At 44.1% G+C, this 16,370-nt stretch overlaps 1 protein-coding gene and 1 pseudogene across 3 annotated transcripts in view; one reads left to right on the forward strand and one right to left on the reverse strand.

The window, feature by feature from the left end:
• Positions 1-16,370, reverse strand: part of LOC129830440 (membrane-associated guanylate kinase, WW and PDZ domain-containing protein 1-like) — a 230,522-nt pseudogene that overhangs the window by 130,159 nt on the left and 83,993 nt on the right.
• Positions 12,435-16,370, forward strand: part of LOC129830441 (renin-like) — a 125,470-nt gene continuing 121,534 nt past the window's right edge. For 2 of the 3 annotated variants that reach the window (XM_055893017.1, XM_055893019.1), the window contains exon 1: positions 13,300-13,709. In XM_055893017.1, the coding sequence (XP_055748992.1) occupies positions 13,689-13,709 (21 nt within the window). In that variant the 5' untranslated portion in view covers positions 13,300-13,688. Of the gene's footprint in view, positions 12,935-13,299; positions 13,710-16,370 lie in introns of those variants that run through there. The other variant, XM_055893018.1, reaches the window with a different exon arrangement.

The following is a 16,370-nucleotide window of genomic DNA, read 5'->3' on the forward strand; positions in this document are numbered from 1 at the left end:
GAGCCCCGACCCTTGCTCTAAATGTTAACTCGCATAGCACGCAGTACAGTTTTGGAAACAACCAGAACGTATCTTTCATTTCAGCGAGAAATTATTTTCAAAAACCAAAAGGTTAAACTACTGCACACCTTTATAGGGTTATGGTTCCCACATTGCCATATATCCATGTTACAGTGCTTGTTTACGGAAAGCAGATGAAAGACAGGTGATTAGCACAAGTTGTCCATTCTATCTGCGTCTTCAAACACCTGTGTATAAAACGGAAGAGGGACACCACAAATGTGTTGTCAGTGAAAAACACTGTCAGCTGCAACAGTGTTAAAACATTAGTACAGTAAGTGTGTATTTTGCTTTTTGAAATGATCATGATGTTAATTAAATGAAAGTATAGGGATGCAAGTTTATAGAACCGTACCGCAATTGACAATCGATTCGTGTTTAGATGGAGTGTTTGGCTGTTTTGGCTGCCAGCGCCAATTCAACTTTAAACAGTACATGTAAGGTCCTTGGACTATAAAGAGTAACGTTAGTCTCATTTAGTCCATTATTGGGCTAGGGGTTAGTAGACAGGCACAGCCAGAGATTTATATATATAGAGAGAGAGAGCAAGAGAGAGAGAGAGAGAGAGACGCTGTGCAGCCATACGGGATAACGTCCTTCAGCAATAGGCGAGTGTGTGATCAGATCAGCATTTAAAACAGCCATTCCACTCTTCAAACACTGTCTCCGCACACGGACGAACACACACACACACACTCAGACAAGTTGCTTCGTTATCTCACAAACGCACACGCAATCTGCTCAGCCATCACACACACGCACGCACAGCACAACACATCACAGTTCAATATCACCACAGATCTGCATAAGCACGGATTCAATCAGTATTTCAACTTAATAACGCACAGAAATATTCTCCCCCTCTCTCTTGCTCTATCCGTCTATCATCCCCCACCCCCACCAGCTAATCTCAGAAGCTAGGGCAACACTACACACAGGAGGAAAGGTACAGATTTACCTCAGTGGCGTTCCTGCTCCTCTCCCTCTCTTTTATTCCACAGAAATATTCCTAGCAGCATATATCCAAACAGGCTGAAATCTATGGGTCTTACTCCACCCAAAACCATCCATGGATCATCTAGTCATTCTTCTGTTAACATAGTGCTACCCTACTCCCCCGCTAGCTCATGCAGGCACACACAGGCAGCTATCGGCAGCTGCTTCCTTTCCTTCAAAGCTCTACAAGCAGAGCAAAGCAAATTAAAGGTCCAGCCCAGCTTAGAGCCTAAACCAATGTGAGCTATTCACACTCCAGCTCCTGTCTAAGGCTAATGGCTGCAGCCCCACAGCCCCATGCATGCATGCCCCCGCCCACAGCACCTCCGATATCTTCTCTCTCCCTCTATTTCTCTGTTTCTGTCTCTATCTCCAGGGCCCTATAAAATCCATTACATTTTTGGCCTGATTCCATTGAGTGTTTTCCCAAATTCCTTTTCTTTTTCCAGGTTTCCATTTCCCTCTGCTTTTCCAGGTTTCCATTTCCCTCTGCTTTTCCAGGTTTCCATTTCCCTCTGCTTTTCCAGGTTTCCATTTCCCTCTGCTTTTCCAGGTTTCCATTTCCCTCTGCTTTTCCAGGTTTCCATTTCCCTCTGCTTTTCCAGGTTTCCATTTCCCTCTGCTTTTCCAGGTTTCCATTTCCCTCTGCTTTTCCAGGTTTCCATTTCCCTCTGCTTTTCCAGGTTTCCATTTTCAAAATCATACTTTTTAAATAGAAAACAAAAATAATTAAACCACATCAGGAGTCTACTTTGAGGACTGGGACTTTTGTTTTGAAGTTTAGATTTTTGGGTGTAGTTACCCTTTAATTTCAGTGCACACCTAGCAATAGGCTGTGGTTTTGCTGTTTTTTAAGCTCTCTCTTTATCTCTAAATATCTCCCTCTTCCCCAAAACCCAAGCCTTCAACCCTTTCTCCCTCTCTCTCTTTTACACACATACACACACTCATGACTCTTACCAACACATGCTCCCTCCTGAAAAAAACGAGGCATTCTCATCATGTAGGTATTGTAAAAGTGTGTAAATCAACACAACAAGTACTGAGCTATGGCAGGCGGTAAGGGATATTGTAATGGCTGAGGTATGGGGTTGGGTCTACACCCAAGGTAAGGGTTGGGTGCAGGGGGCAGGGGATAGGCTTGGGGGGTACTGGATAAGAGTATGATTGGTAATGAAGATGGGGTAAGGGCTGCTAAATGATGTAAGAGTATAGATTGTGAAGAGAGTGCTATAGCTATGGCTCTGGACTGAGAAGCTTGGACTGGGCCAAGAGGCAGGACTACAGAGAGGACAAGGGCAGGATTAGTGTTGAGAGATGCAGACCCAGAGTAAAGCTAGATAAGGCAGGCCCATACCTGTATGGATATAGCCTGTTGCACAGGGTTCATCCAAACTGCCCACCAAACTGCCCACCAAACTGCCCACCAAGCTGCCCACCAAGCTGCACTCATGGCGACAGGACTACAGTTAACTTTGTTTACAGTTACCTTCAAATTCACACATTCAGAAGATTTTGCTCACCTGAAGTAGAGTATATTGTGATAAATTGCAAGTCACACTACCTGCCTAGAGAGTTTTCAGCTATACTTTTTGTGGCTGTTTATTTTCCACCACAGACAGATGCTGGCACTAAGACCGCACTCAGTCAGCTGTATAAGGAAACAAGCAAACAGGAAAGCACTGACCCAGAGGCGGCGTTCCTAGTGGCCGGAGACTTTAATGCAGGGAAACTTTAAAAAAAATCTCGATCACCTGTACTCCACAAACAGAGACGCGTACAAAGCTCTCCCTCTCCCTCCATTTGGTAAATCCGACCACAACTCTATCCTCCTGATTCCTGCTTACAAGCTAAAGTTAAAGCAGGAAGCACCAGTGACTCGGTCTATAAAAAAGTGGTCAGATGAAGCAGATGCTAAATTACAGGACTGTTTTGCTATTACAGACTGGAACATGTTCCGGGATTCTTCCGATGGCATTGAGGAGTACACCACATCAGTCACTGGCTTCATCAATAAGTGCATAGACGACGTTGTCCCCACAGTGACTGTACGTACATATCCCAACCAGAAGCCATGGATTACAGGCAACATTCGCACTGAGCTAAAGGGTAGAGCTGCCGCTTTCAAGGTGCGTGACTCTAACCCGGAAGCTTACAAGAAATCCTGCTATACCCTGCGACGAACCATCAAACAGGCAAAGCGTCAATACGGGGCTAAGATTGAATCATACAACAACGGCTCCGAACATCGTCTTATGTGGCAGGGCTTGCAAACTATTACAGACTGCAAAGGGAAGCACAGCCGCGAGCTGCCCAGTGACACGAGCCTACCAGACGAGCTAAATCACTTCTATGCTCGCTTCGAGTCAAGCAACAATGAGGCATGCATGAGAGCATCAGCTGTTGACTGTGTAATCGGATGACTGTGTAATCACGCTCTCCGTAGCCGACATGAGTAAGACCTTTAACTTCTCTAGGGTAGGGGGCAGCATTCGGAATTTTGGATGAAATGCATGCGCAAATTAAACTGCCTGCTTCTCGGGCCCAGAAGATATGATATGCATATAACTGCTAGATTTGGATAGAAAACTCTAAAGTTTCCAAAACTGTTAAAATAGTCTCTGTGAGTATAACAGAACTGATTTGGAAAAATCCATTCAGGAAAAATCCATTCAGGAAAAATCCATTCAGAAAGTCTTTTTTTTTTTTGGTTTTGTAGTTTTCTATTCAATGCCATTACAGTATCCATTGACTTAGGACTCAATTTGCAGTTTCTATGCCTTCCACTAGATGTCAACAGTCTTTAGAAATTGTTTCAGGCTTGTATTCTGAAAAATGAGGAAGTAAGAGCAGTCTGAATGAGTGGACCCTAAAGTGTCACAGAGCATTTTCATGAGCGAGACCGAGAGAGTGCGTTTCTTGTTTACCTTTTAAATTGACAACATTATTGTCCGGTTGAAATATTATCGATTATTTAGGTTAAAAACAACCTGAGGATTGAATATAAACATCGTTTGACATGTTTCTATGAATTTTACGGATACAATTTGGATTTTTTTGTCTTCCTGTTTTGACTGTGTTTGAGCCTGTGAATTACTGAAGAAAACGCGGGAACAAAAATGAGGTTTTTGAATATAAAGAGACTTTATCGAACAAAAGGAACATTTATTGAGTAAATGAATTTCTGCTGAGTGCAACCATATGAAGATCATCAAAGGTAAGGGATTAATTTTATCTCTATTTCTGACTTGTGTAACTGTTCTACTTGGCTGGTTACTGTTTGTAATGATTTGTCTAGTGGGCTATGTTCTCAAATAATCATAATGTATGCTTTCGCCGTAAAGCATTTTTTTAATCTGACACCATGGTTGGATTCACAAGAAGTAAATCTTTAAACCTATGTAAAATATGTTTTGTTTTCTGAATTTTTATAGTGAGTATTTCTGTATTTGAATTTGGCGCCCAACAGTTTCGCTGGCTGTTGAAGAGGTGGGACGCTAACGTCTCACGTACCCAAGAGAGGTTAAACAGGTCAACATACACAAGGCTGCGGGGCCAGACAGATTACCAGGACGTGTGCTCCGGGCATGTGCTGACCAACTGGCAGGTGTTTTCATTGACATTTTCAACATGTCCCTGATTGAGTCTGTAATACCAACATGTTTCAAGCAGACCACCATAGTCCCTGTTTCCAAGAACACAAAGGCAACCTACCTAAATGACTACAGACCCGTAGCGCTCACATCCGTAGCCATGAAGTGCTTTGAAAGGCTGGTAATGGCTTACATCAACACCATTATCCCAGAAACCCTAGACCCACTCCAATTTGCATACTTCCAAAAAAGATCCACAGTTGATGCAATCTCTATTGCACTCCACACTGCCCTTTCCCACCTGGACAAAAGGAACACTTATGTGAGAATGCTATTCATTGACTACAGCTCAGCGTTCAACACCATAGTACCCTCAAAGCTCATCACTAAGCTAAGGATCCTGGGGACTAAACAGCTCCCTCTGCAACTGGATCGTGGACTTCCTGACGGGCTGCCCCCAGGTGGTGAGGGTAGGTAGCAACACATCTGCCACGCTGATCCTCAAACTGGAGCCCCCCAAGGGTGCGTGCTCTGTCCCCTCCTGTAGTCCCTCTTCACAAACGACTGCATGGCCAGGCACGACTCCAACACCATCATTAAGTTTGCAGATGACAAAACAGTGGTAGACCTGATCACCGACAACGACGAGACAGCCTATAGGGAGGAGGTCAGAGACCTGGATGGGTGTTGCCAGAATTACAACCTCTCCCTCAACGTATCCAAGACTAAGGAGATGATTGTGGACTACAGGAAAAGGAGGACCGAGTACGCCCCCATTCTCATCGACGGGGCTGTAGTGGAGCAGGTTGAGAGGTTCAAGTTCCTTGGTGTACACATCACCAACAAACTAGAATGGTCCAAACACAAAGCCTATTCCCCCTCAGGAAACTAAAACAATTTGGCATGGGTCGTGAGATCCTCAAAAGGTTCTACAGCTGCAACATCGAGAGCACCCTGACTGGTTGCATTACTGCCTGGTACGGAAATTGCCCGGCCTCCGACCGCAAGGCACTACAGAGGGTAGTGCGTACAGCCCAGTACATCACTGGGGCTAAGCTGCCTGCCATCCAGGACCTCTACACCAGGCGGTGTCAGAGGAAGGCCCCAAAAATTGTCAAAGACCCCAGCCACCCCAGTCATAGACTGTTCTCTCTACTACCGCATGCCAAGCGGTACCGGACTGCCAAGTCTAGGACAAAAAGGCTTCTCAACAGTTTTTACCCCCAAACCATAAGCCAATCAAATGGCTACCCGGACTATTTGCATTGTGTGCCCCCCCAACCCTTCTTTTACGCTGCTGCTACTCTCTGTTTATCATATATGCACAGTCACATTACTATACATTCATGTACATATGTACATACTACCTCAATTGGCCCGACCAACCAGTGTTCCAGTACATTGGCTAACCGGGCTATCTGCATTGTGTCCCGCCACCCACCACCCGCCAACCCCTCTTTGTATGCATTTCACCTGTTGAATTCAGCGCACGTGACAAATAAACTTTGATTTGATTTTATTAAGATCATGTCAAATAGTATAATAATTGGGTGTGAAATGAAAGCTAAATGTCACGCCCTGACCTTAGAGAGCCTTTTTATGTCTTTATTTGGTCTGGTCAGGGTGTGATTTGGGGTGGGCATTCTATGCTTTGTTTTCTATGTTTCTTTATTTCTATGTTTAGGCCGGGTATGGTTCTCAATCAGGGACAGCTGTCTATCGTTTCTCTGATTGTGAATCATACTTAGGTAGCCCTTTTCCCTCCTTTCAGTGTGGGTAGTTGACTTTTGTTAGTGGCACTTATGCCCTGTAAGCTTCACGGTTGTTCTTTCGTTTCTTGTTTTGTTGGCGTCATTTTAATAAAAGGACAATGTACGCTCACCACGCTGCTCTTTGGTCTTCTTCCAGCATTGGCCGTGACACTAAGAGTCTCTATTTTTTTAAATTAAGGCTTGTGTACATGTTTTCCAACCATTTTCCATCCTAAAAATGTGGAATAAGCAAAGGCTTAGATTTTTGTTCAAACTGATGGAAAAGGGGTCTCTACGGGATCGGTATCCCTCCACCAGGACGGTTGAGCTAACGTGCGCTAATGTGATTAGCATGACGTTATAAGTAACAAGAAAGATTCCCAGGACATTCTTATATGTGCAGAAAGCTTCAATTCTTGTTAATCTAACAGCACTGTCCAATTTACAGTAGCTATTACAGTGAAAAAATAACATGGTATTGTTTGAGGAGAGTGCACGACAACAAAACTTTTATCACAGCAACTGGTTTGATACATTCATCTCTGAAGGTAAATAATGTACTTACATTCAGTAATCTTGCTCTGAGTTGTCATCCTGAGGGTCCCAGAGATAAAATGTAGCATAGTTTTGTTTGATAAAAAAAATGAAATTTGGTTAGTCCGCCCAGGCCGGACCAAATCTGAACCGATCATATTAGATGTTTTATTTTATTTAACTTGGCAAATCAGTTAAGAACAAATTCTTATTTACAATGACAACCTACCCCTAACCTGGACGACGCTGGGCCAACTGTGCGCCACCCTATGGGGCTCCCAATCACAGCCGTTTGTGATACAGCCTGGAATCGAACCAGGGACTGTAGTGACACCTCTAGCACTGAGATGCAGTGCCTTAGACTGCTGCGCCACTCAGGATGTCTGTTTCACAAGTTTAGACAGAACAGTGAAGTAAAGAAAAGAAGAGTAGAGTTGAGTAGAATTCAGTACAGTATAGCACACTAGACTAGAGTAGAGTAATCTACTGTAGTTCAATAACCCAAATAATGTATTTCAAACTCAAGGTGTCAAGTCATAGCTGACACTGTCACTTACACTCCCGCGAGCAACGTCACAGGTCTACAAACCACCGGTCCTGGCAAACCATCTTTACGCACACCTGGACTTCATTACTCCCTTGATTACTTACCCTTTGTATAGCACTCTTGTTATCATTAGGTTGTATTTTACATTTTTCTGTCAGACACTTCTCTTGTTATGTATTGCTCCATGTTCGCTATTATAAAACTCACTAACTGCACCTACTTCCTGACTCCCTGCGTCCATGTTACAGAATACTACCTCAACAAATGGAAGCAGCAGTTAACCAAGACATCTACCAGATGGTTGGAGAACAGGGCCACCTACTTCGTCAACACCATGACAAGCTGTCTCATTTGGGGACGGCTATGGATAAGGTCCTCTGTGTTCTTCGACGAGTCGACATTACTCAAGGGGCATGATCTCCAAATAGCGAAGGATTCTCTACCACAAGTCGACCCAGCAAGCCAGTACCCCAAACAGCAGTCCGTCCTGCTCAGTGATGTCCGATTGTCCCTACCGGACAAATATGACAGGACTTTATTGAAATGCCGTGGCATCCTACTCCAGTGCTCCATTTATTTCACTCATCAGATGGGGGTCCCCACCACAGAGAGGTCCAAGTTTGCAACGGTTATTTCTCCGCTGACTGGACCGGGCGTTGGAGTGGGCCACGGCTATCTGGGAGAGAGGAGAGGGAGAGCTGGGTACCTATGAGGGGTTCATGGCTCAGGAGGGTCTTTGACCATCCACCAGAGGACAGAGATGGGGGTGAGCACCTACTCCAACTATGGCAGGATGGCCAGACCACGGCAGAGTATGCACTAATCTTTCAGACAGTGGCAACATCCGTCGGATGGAATGAGCCGGTGCTCCAGAGACTATTCAGAAGACAATTGTGCGAAGAGGTCCAGACGAAGTTGGCGTGCCGAGATGGCAACCTACCCTTGGACGCCCTCATCGATGGCCATCCGTCTGGATATTCTTCTTCGGGAGCGTCGGTATCCCCATCGCCTTTCTCCCTCCTCCGTTGTCAGAGCCTGAACCCATGGAGGTGAGGGCCACACGTCTCTCCGCGTCTGAGCGAAGCCATCGTAGACAGCTTGGGCTCTGTCCTTATTGAGGAGGGGCACTAGCTTCAACGGTGTCCGCTACGTTCTAACCGGGGTTCCGTGAGAGCAGAGGGAGAGCCACGTGATCATCGGTCTCCTGGGTTAGGTTGTGAGTATTACATCGTCATCCCTTTTCCGCCAAACCTTTCTTCGTAACGACTTCCTTACACCCTTGATTACTTGCACTTTATATCGCACTCTTTTGTTATCAGTCATCGGGTAGCATTTTTTTATGTTTCTATGTAAGACGCTTCTCTTGTTTAGTATCGCTCCATGTTCGTTATTATTCATCTCACTAACTGCACCTGCTCCCTGACTCCGCATTAGACACCCCATTCGTTCTGCAGACATCTTTGAATCTTAAATTTGAACCATAATATTGTTACCAAACATTGCATCTGCACAATGTTTTTGTGAAATATTCGGTGTAAATTGTTCAAAGTATTCGTTGTGCATATACTGTAGTTGCATGGTTTGTTCAACTTTGAAATCAATGGTTTGTGTTTGGGAATACATTGTAAAATGAAAAAACATCTGAGTCAAAGCTTAATTCTGTTATCGTGGACTTGCGCTTTCGTGGAGGATGTTTTCGTGGGAAGGTGACATTTCTCAACGTGCTACGACTGTATTTCTAACCTGCTTCGCAAAAGCTACCCACACTGGGATGAACAACAAATGACATCCACAGCAATATGTGTCTCTGCAGTAGTGAAGTTGAGTGAATCAGAATGGGATATTAGCCAGACGAATACAACAGCGTGTGAGACATCCCAAAGCCGTGGGAAGGAAGGAGCTAATGCTATTTTTAGTCTTTGAGGACAAATCATTTCCCGCCCTGTGATCCTCTGATTGTTTGGTGAGAAATTATAGATGGCCACAGGAACACTTCCTGTATCCTATCACATGCTCTGCCAGGAGTTAGCTGGCCTAACTCACGAAGAGCAACAGACACGTACACACACACAGACAAACACACGTGCACACTCACACAATATATGTATGAGAACAAACGTTGACACCCACATGCAGTACAGTACAGTCACACAAACACAAGATCACACACAAGAGGGAGTCAAATATCTCAGGGACATCTGACAGAGGCAGTGAATCTGTCTTCGTCACGGACAGTTGAACTCTGCCCGTCCTCAAAAAACGTGATAGTAACATAACTAAAGTCCATCGTCCACCATTAATTCCATATCACTAGATTCATCAGAAGAATGTCATGATGCTTTCCTGCTCTATTAATAGCTCGGAGAGATTGGGCATGGCTTATTCAGCTCTCCCTCTCTCCCCCTCTCTCTCTCTCAATTTCAATTTAAGGGGCTTTATTGGCATGGGAAACATATGTTTACATTGCCAAAGCAAGTGAAATAGATAATAAACAAAATTGAAATTAACAAAAAAATGTACAGTCAACATTACTAGTTCCAAAAGAATAAAAACATTTCAAATATCGTACGTCTATATACAGTGTTGTAATGATGTGCAAATAGTTAAAGTACAAAAGGGAAAATAAATAAACAAATATAGGTTGTATTTACAATGTTGTTTGTTCTTCCCTGCTTGCCGGAGTATTTGGAGTTGATCAAAATTGGATTTGTTTTCGAATTTGTGGTTCTGTGTAATCTGAGGGAAATATGTGTCTCTAATATTGTCATACATTTGGACGGAGGTTAGGAAGTGCAGCTCAGTTTCCACCTCATTTTGTGGGCAGTGTGCACATAGCCTGTCTTCTCTTGAGAGCCATGTCTGCCTTCGGTGGCCTTTCTCAATAGCAAGGCTATGCTCACTGAGTCAGTACATAGTCAAAGATTTCCTTAAATTTGGGTCAGTCACAGTGGTCAGGTATTCTGCAACTGTGTACTCTCTGTTTAGGACCAAATAGCATTCTAGTTTGTTCAGATTTTTGAAAATTCTTTCCAATGTGTTAAGTAATTTTCTTTTCTTTTTCTCCTGATTTGGTTGGGTCTAATTGTGTTGCTGTCCTGGGGCTCTGAGGGGTATGTTTGTGTTTGTGAACAGAGCCCCAGAACCAGCTTGCTTAGGGGACTCTTCTCCAGGTTAATTTCTCTGTAGGTGATGGCTTTGTAATGGAAGGTTTGGGAATTTCTTTTTAGGTGGTTGTAGAATTTAACGTCTCTTTTCTGGATTTTGATCATTATTGGGTATCGGCCTAATTCTGCTCTGCATGCATTATTTGGTGTTTTACGTTGTACACAGAGGATTTTTTTTGCAGAATTCTGCATGCGGAGTCTCAATTTGGTGTTTGTTCCATTTTGTGAATTCGTGGTTGGTGAGCGGACCCCAGACCACACAACTATAAAGGGCAATGGGTTTTATAACTGATTCAAGTATTTTTAGCCAGATCCTAATGTCTAATTTGATGTTCCTTTTGATGGCATAGAAGGCTCTTCTTGCCTTGTCTCTCAGATCGTTCCCAGCTTTGTGGAAGTTACCTGTGGCGCTGATGTTTAGGCCGAGGTATGTATAGTTCTTTTGTGTGCTCTAGGGAAACAGTGTCTAGATGGAATTTGTATTTAGCAGAAGCATACAATACAAAGGTAAGGAGATACATACTTTTGGTTGTTCGGGAGGAGCTGCACATTGGTATAAAGCGTACCATAGTGAAAACAATGGCTGCCAACCCCAGTGCCCTCTACCACCCACTCTTACTGTGGGGTTACCAATCACACTGACGCCACAATCAGGTTGTTTAGTCCATTTGTCCAGTCAATGACATCATTGTTATTGTGTTTAGTGTGTGTGTGTGTGTGTGTGTGTGTGTGTGTGTGTGTGTGTGTGTGTGTGTGTGTGTGTGTGTGTGTGTGTGTGTGTGTGTGTGTGTGTGTGTGTGTGTGTGTGTGTGTGTGTTCACATACTTAGGGTTGAATACCGCTTCAAAACAGATACATTACACATACATGACAAACATGTTGTGTGCATAAATACAGGCAGAGCATATGCATACACACACACACACACACACACACAAATATGCACACACACAAAAGCACACACTACTCAGCACCTGTCATCACGCCATTACTATGAACAAACACATATTTGCTCAGTTTCCTTAAAGCTATTGCTTCAACATTATGATTCTCGAATCGTTAGCACAGGCGCTAGTCTGTGGCTACATGAGGGAAATATTAACCGAGTGACTGTGAAAAGCAGGCTAACAGAAGCTGGGGCCCAGCCATCCGTTACAGGGCTGAATGGCCATAATTAGCATGAGGCTCTCCGGCAGCAGCCTTCAATGCAGCGACACATACACAATGGCGAGTGCCACGCTTCCCCCTGCCGTTCCCCCAGAAAAGCCCTTTGTCCCCGCAGCATCTGGAACTGACCTCCATGCATTATGGGGCTGGTGACCCCCCTCTCCCCCCTCCTCTCCTCTCTTATCCACCCCTACTCAAAAGGTACCTGCTAAAAGGGATCCTTGGAACGTCCTTACCCCATTGAAGTTGAAATAAAAAATGGTTAAGGTGAGGATTAAGGGTAGGGGTTGAGGTAAGGGTTGGAGTTTAGGGTAGGAACGTTCCAAGGATTCTGGATAGCACTGACCCTCTGCCTCCACAGCAACCCCCCCCCCCCCCCATTTCTATCTTCTTCCCTTTTTTACACTCACACACACCTCCCCCAGCCCTCCCTCTCGTTCAGCAACGGAGTACAGCCGTCTCTGGCTCCTTGAAAAGAGGGTCTGTGTACTATTGGGCCCTTACACAAAGCCAGCGGGGTGAATTAAAAACCGAAAGAGGAAAAAAGCTCCATGGCTACTGGCCATCTGTCCCTCTGGGTTGGAAGTGCCTGGCCCAGTGTGCCCGCCTTGCCCTCCCTTTCCTTCACCTCATCCCCACCTACCCCGATTCCCTTAGCTTATATATGCACACAATCAACCATAATAACATTCTGCCATGCATCTCCTTCCTTGCTTCTCTGCATACATCACAGGCTTCACCAAACAGATGATAGATGGCAACAACGAAGGAGACTGGGAAGAGAAGGAGAAATAAGGAGTGCTGCCACTTGCCTGAACGTGGAGAGCCGGAGCCAGTGAATCAAGCCGTAATCCTGTCTTTGTGTGAGCGGCAACCAGAAAAATGTGTCTCAAACAATGATTTCCAGAGCTTGGCAGTGGAGTGGAAAACGAGACAGCGAGAGAGTGAGAGCGAGCGAGAGGGAGGAAGGCAGAGAGTGAGTGAGGGAGAGCGAGCTAGAGAGAGAGAGCAGCAGCAGAAACGGAGACAGCAGGAGCGTGCGACAGAGAGAGAGAGAGAGGCAGGAGCCACCTTCAAGCCACAGGGACGCTGACAGAGAGAGGGAGCGGAGAGAAAAAGCAGGTGGGGGAGGGAGGGTTGGTCAATTGGGTTGCTGCGTGGCTCGAACACTGGGATAATGCTGAGATAACCCTCATGTCAGAGCAGAGCAGCAGCTGTAGACGTGAGAGGGAAGTGAATCCCGAGAGAGAGAGAGAGAGCGAGAGAGAGAGCGAGAGAGAGCAAGAGAGAGCGAGAGAGCGAGAGAGAGAGCGAGAGAGAGCAAGAGAGAGCGAGAGAGAGAGCGAGAGAGAGCAAGAGAGAGCGAGAGAGCGAGAGAGAGAGAGAGAGAGAGACTTCTCTGTCAGTTGTGACATTTGGGGCACATAATAACAATGGCCATTTGTAGCAACAGGGCTGGGAAGGAGGAAAGAGGGGAAAGGAGGGGTGGTTATGGGAAGGGGTGGGAGTTCACATGGCGAGTGTTCTCTTCCTAGAAACACAAAACAACACTCAAGCCTCTGGCGGAGAAACAGGCACCTGTTCGAGTCTGGCATAGGGAGACAAGCAGGGGGCAGAGAGACAGAAACACATGTACAGGGAAAGGTGGAGGAGGAGGGCGACAAAGGGAAAGAGAGGACAAAAGAGGAGTGTGGGTCCATTTTATTTCACTGCTTTGGCAGTTGAAGATTTGTCTTGTCATGGCATAGAACCATTTGAATTGAATTCAGTGGCATGAAACTGGGAGAAAGAAGGAGAGAGAGCCCAAGAGGAAAGACAAAGAGATGGACATACTGTACATGATTAGGATTACAAAATTATGTAAAATTCCCTCCGGATGCCGAGAATCTTCCAACTGGTATTTCTGAAAACCTACGAATTTTGAAAGTTACTAGAATGTTGCAATCCTGCACATTATGTATCTCATGATGCATTTTTTCATTCACTGTTAACCTGTTGAGGATGGGGGCGCTGTTGAGACTATTTATGCTAATTGGGTAATTTTTGAAACGGCTTCCCACAAAATCCTTGATCGTACAATATGCATATTATTATTATTATTGGATAGAAAACAGTCTATAGTTTCTATAGGAGTTGAAATTTTGTCTCTAAGTGGAACAGAGCCCATTCTACAGCAATTTCCCTGACATGGAGTCAGATTTCAGAAATGTTGGCCACTGTTCTGAAGTCAGTTAAAAGGGCACTGTTATTGCTATGACTATACGGACACTTCTTACGTCTTCCCCTGGATGCCTTTACGTGATGACGATTCCAATGGGGTCGATTGCGCGTTCACAGGCCCTATAAATTAAAAAACCCTGTAGCTAGCAAGTCTTTTCTTGGTGCGTAACGCGCGTGGAGGACACCGACCGCTCCTGTTCCAAGCGTTAGTTTAGCCTGTTATATTTCTCCGGTCATCTTTTCGCTCGTTATAGGAGTTACAAACATCATAAGGTAGTTAATTTAAAGCGTTTTATAGCAATTTATATCCGTTTAGTGCGATTTTGGGACATTTATTTTTGAAACGATGTGAATAGCTGGGCACGCTTTTCAGTTCATCCCGAACGCAGTTGGCATTTCCACATGGCAAGAGGACAGCTTTCCACCAAAAGACGATTACTCCCAAGAAAGGATCCTTTGCCCAAGATACTGATGGAAGAACAGCTCAAAGTAGGACATTTTTATTATGATAAATCGTGTTTCTGTCGAAACATTTTAGTGGCTTAGGACGCCATGTTTTTTGACGTAGCTTCGTTTGGCGCAAACTGTAGTGAAAAGTAAGGATAAATTAAAAAATGTAATTCCGCAATTGTATTAAGAATTAAATTGTCTATCAATCCCTGTCCACCCTATATTTTTTAGTCACGTTTATGAGTATTTATGTATAAGAGTAGATCACTGTCTAAGTGGCGCAAGGACATTTTCTGACCAGCTGAGCTACATTTCACATTGTCTAACCATGATTTTGGTGGCTAAATATAAACATTTTCGATCAAACTCTATATGGATTGTGTAATATGATGTTACAGGAGTGTCATCTGAAGAATTCTGAGAAGGTTAGTGAAAAAATTAATATATTTTTGGCGATGTTGACGTTATCGCTCACTTTGGCTAGAATCAATGCTGGGCTGCTATGTGCTATGCTAATATAACGATTTATTGTGTTTTCGCTGTAAGACACTTAGAAAATCTGAAATATTGTCTGTATTCACAGGATCTGTGTCTTTCGATTAGTTTGATGATTAGTAAGTAGGTAAACACGTTGCTCAATGTAGTTTTTCTATTCCATTTGTGACGGTGGGTGCAATTGTAACCTATGCCATCTACCTGAAATATGCACTTTTTTCTAACAAAACCTATCCCATACCATAAATATGTTATCAGACTGTCATCTGATGAGTTTTTTTGTTGGTTAGGGGCTATAAATATCTTAGTTTAGCCGAATTGGTGATGGCTACTGGTGTTGGTGGACAAATAAAAGATGGTGGATTATGCTAATGTATTTTTAGGTAATAGATGTACATCTTTACATATTGTGTCTTCCCTGTAAAACATTTTAAAAATCGGACATGTTGACTGGATTCACAAGATCTGTGTCTTTCATTAGCTGTATTGGACTTTAATGTGTGAAAGTTAAATATTTAAAAAAAATATTTTTTTTGAATTTCGCGGCACTGGTTTTTCAGTGGGGGGGGGGGTGCCGCTAGCGGCACGCTGATCCTAGACAGGTTAAATCTCACTGCACTTGTTTAGGAGTCCGTCTGGTTTTTTCTTTACACTGCGATGTGTACCAGATGATGGCAACGTATGATAACTCACCAAATACTGTGCATTTTCCCACTATCCAGAAGTTTAACATTCAGGCCAAACAATTTTAATTTCAGATTTAACTTCTTGCAACTATAGGGGGTGCTGTTTTGCATTAGCATAATTTGCTCTACAGATTAAACTGCCTAGTACTCAATTCTTGCTCGTACAATATGCATATTATTGTTATTATTGGATAGAAAACACTCTCTAGTTTCTATAGCCGTTGGAATTTTGTCTCTGAGTGAAACAGAACTCAATCTACAGCACTTTTCATGATAGGGAGTCAGATTTCAAACATCTTGGCCACTGATCTGGAGTCAGTTTAAAGGTCACTGTAGATTTCAAACATCTTGGCCACTGATCTGGAGTCAGTTTAAAGGTCACTGTAAATGCTATGGAGAAACAGACACTGCTTACGTCTTCCCCTGGGTGTCAGTACGTGATGACGTTTTGAATGGAGTCGATTGCGCAATCAGTGCCTCCATAAATCACCAAATACCAGAAGTAACTTCCTTTGGCTGCCTGCGCGTGGCGCGCGAAGGACATCCGACTCACCTCCTTCCAAGCTTTAGTTCAGCCAGTAATATTTCTCCGGTCATATTTTTACTCGTTAAAGGTGTTAACCTGTCTAGGATCAGCGTGGCGCTAGCGGCACCCCCCACCCCCCCCCCACTGAAAAACCAGTGCCGCGAAATTCAAAAAAAATATT

This window comes from Salvelinus fontinalis, chromosome 31, assembly GCF_029448725.1.
Source record: "Salvelinus fontinalis isolate EN_2023a chromosome 31, ASM2944872v1, whole genome shotgun sequence".
NCBI classification, from domain to species: Eukaryota; Metazoa; Chordata; class Actinopteri; order Salmoniformes; family Salmonidae; genus Salvelinus; species Salvelinus fontinalis.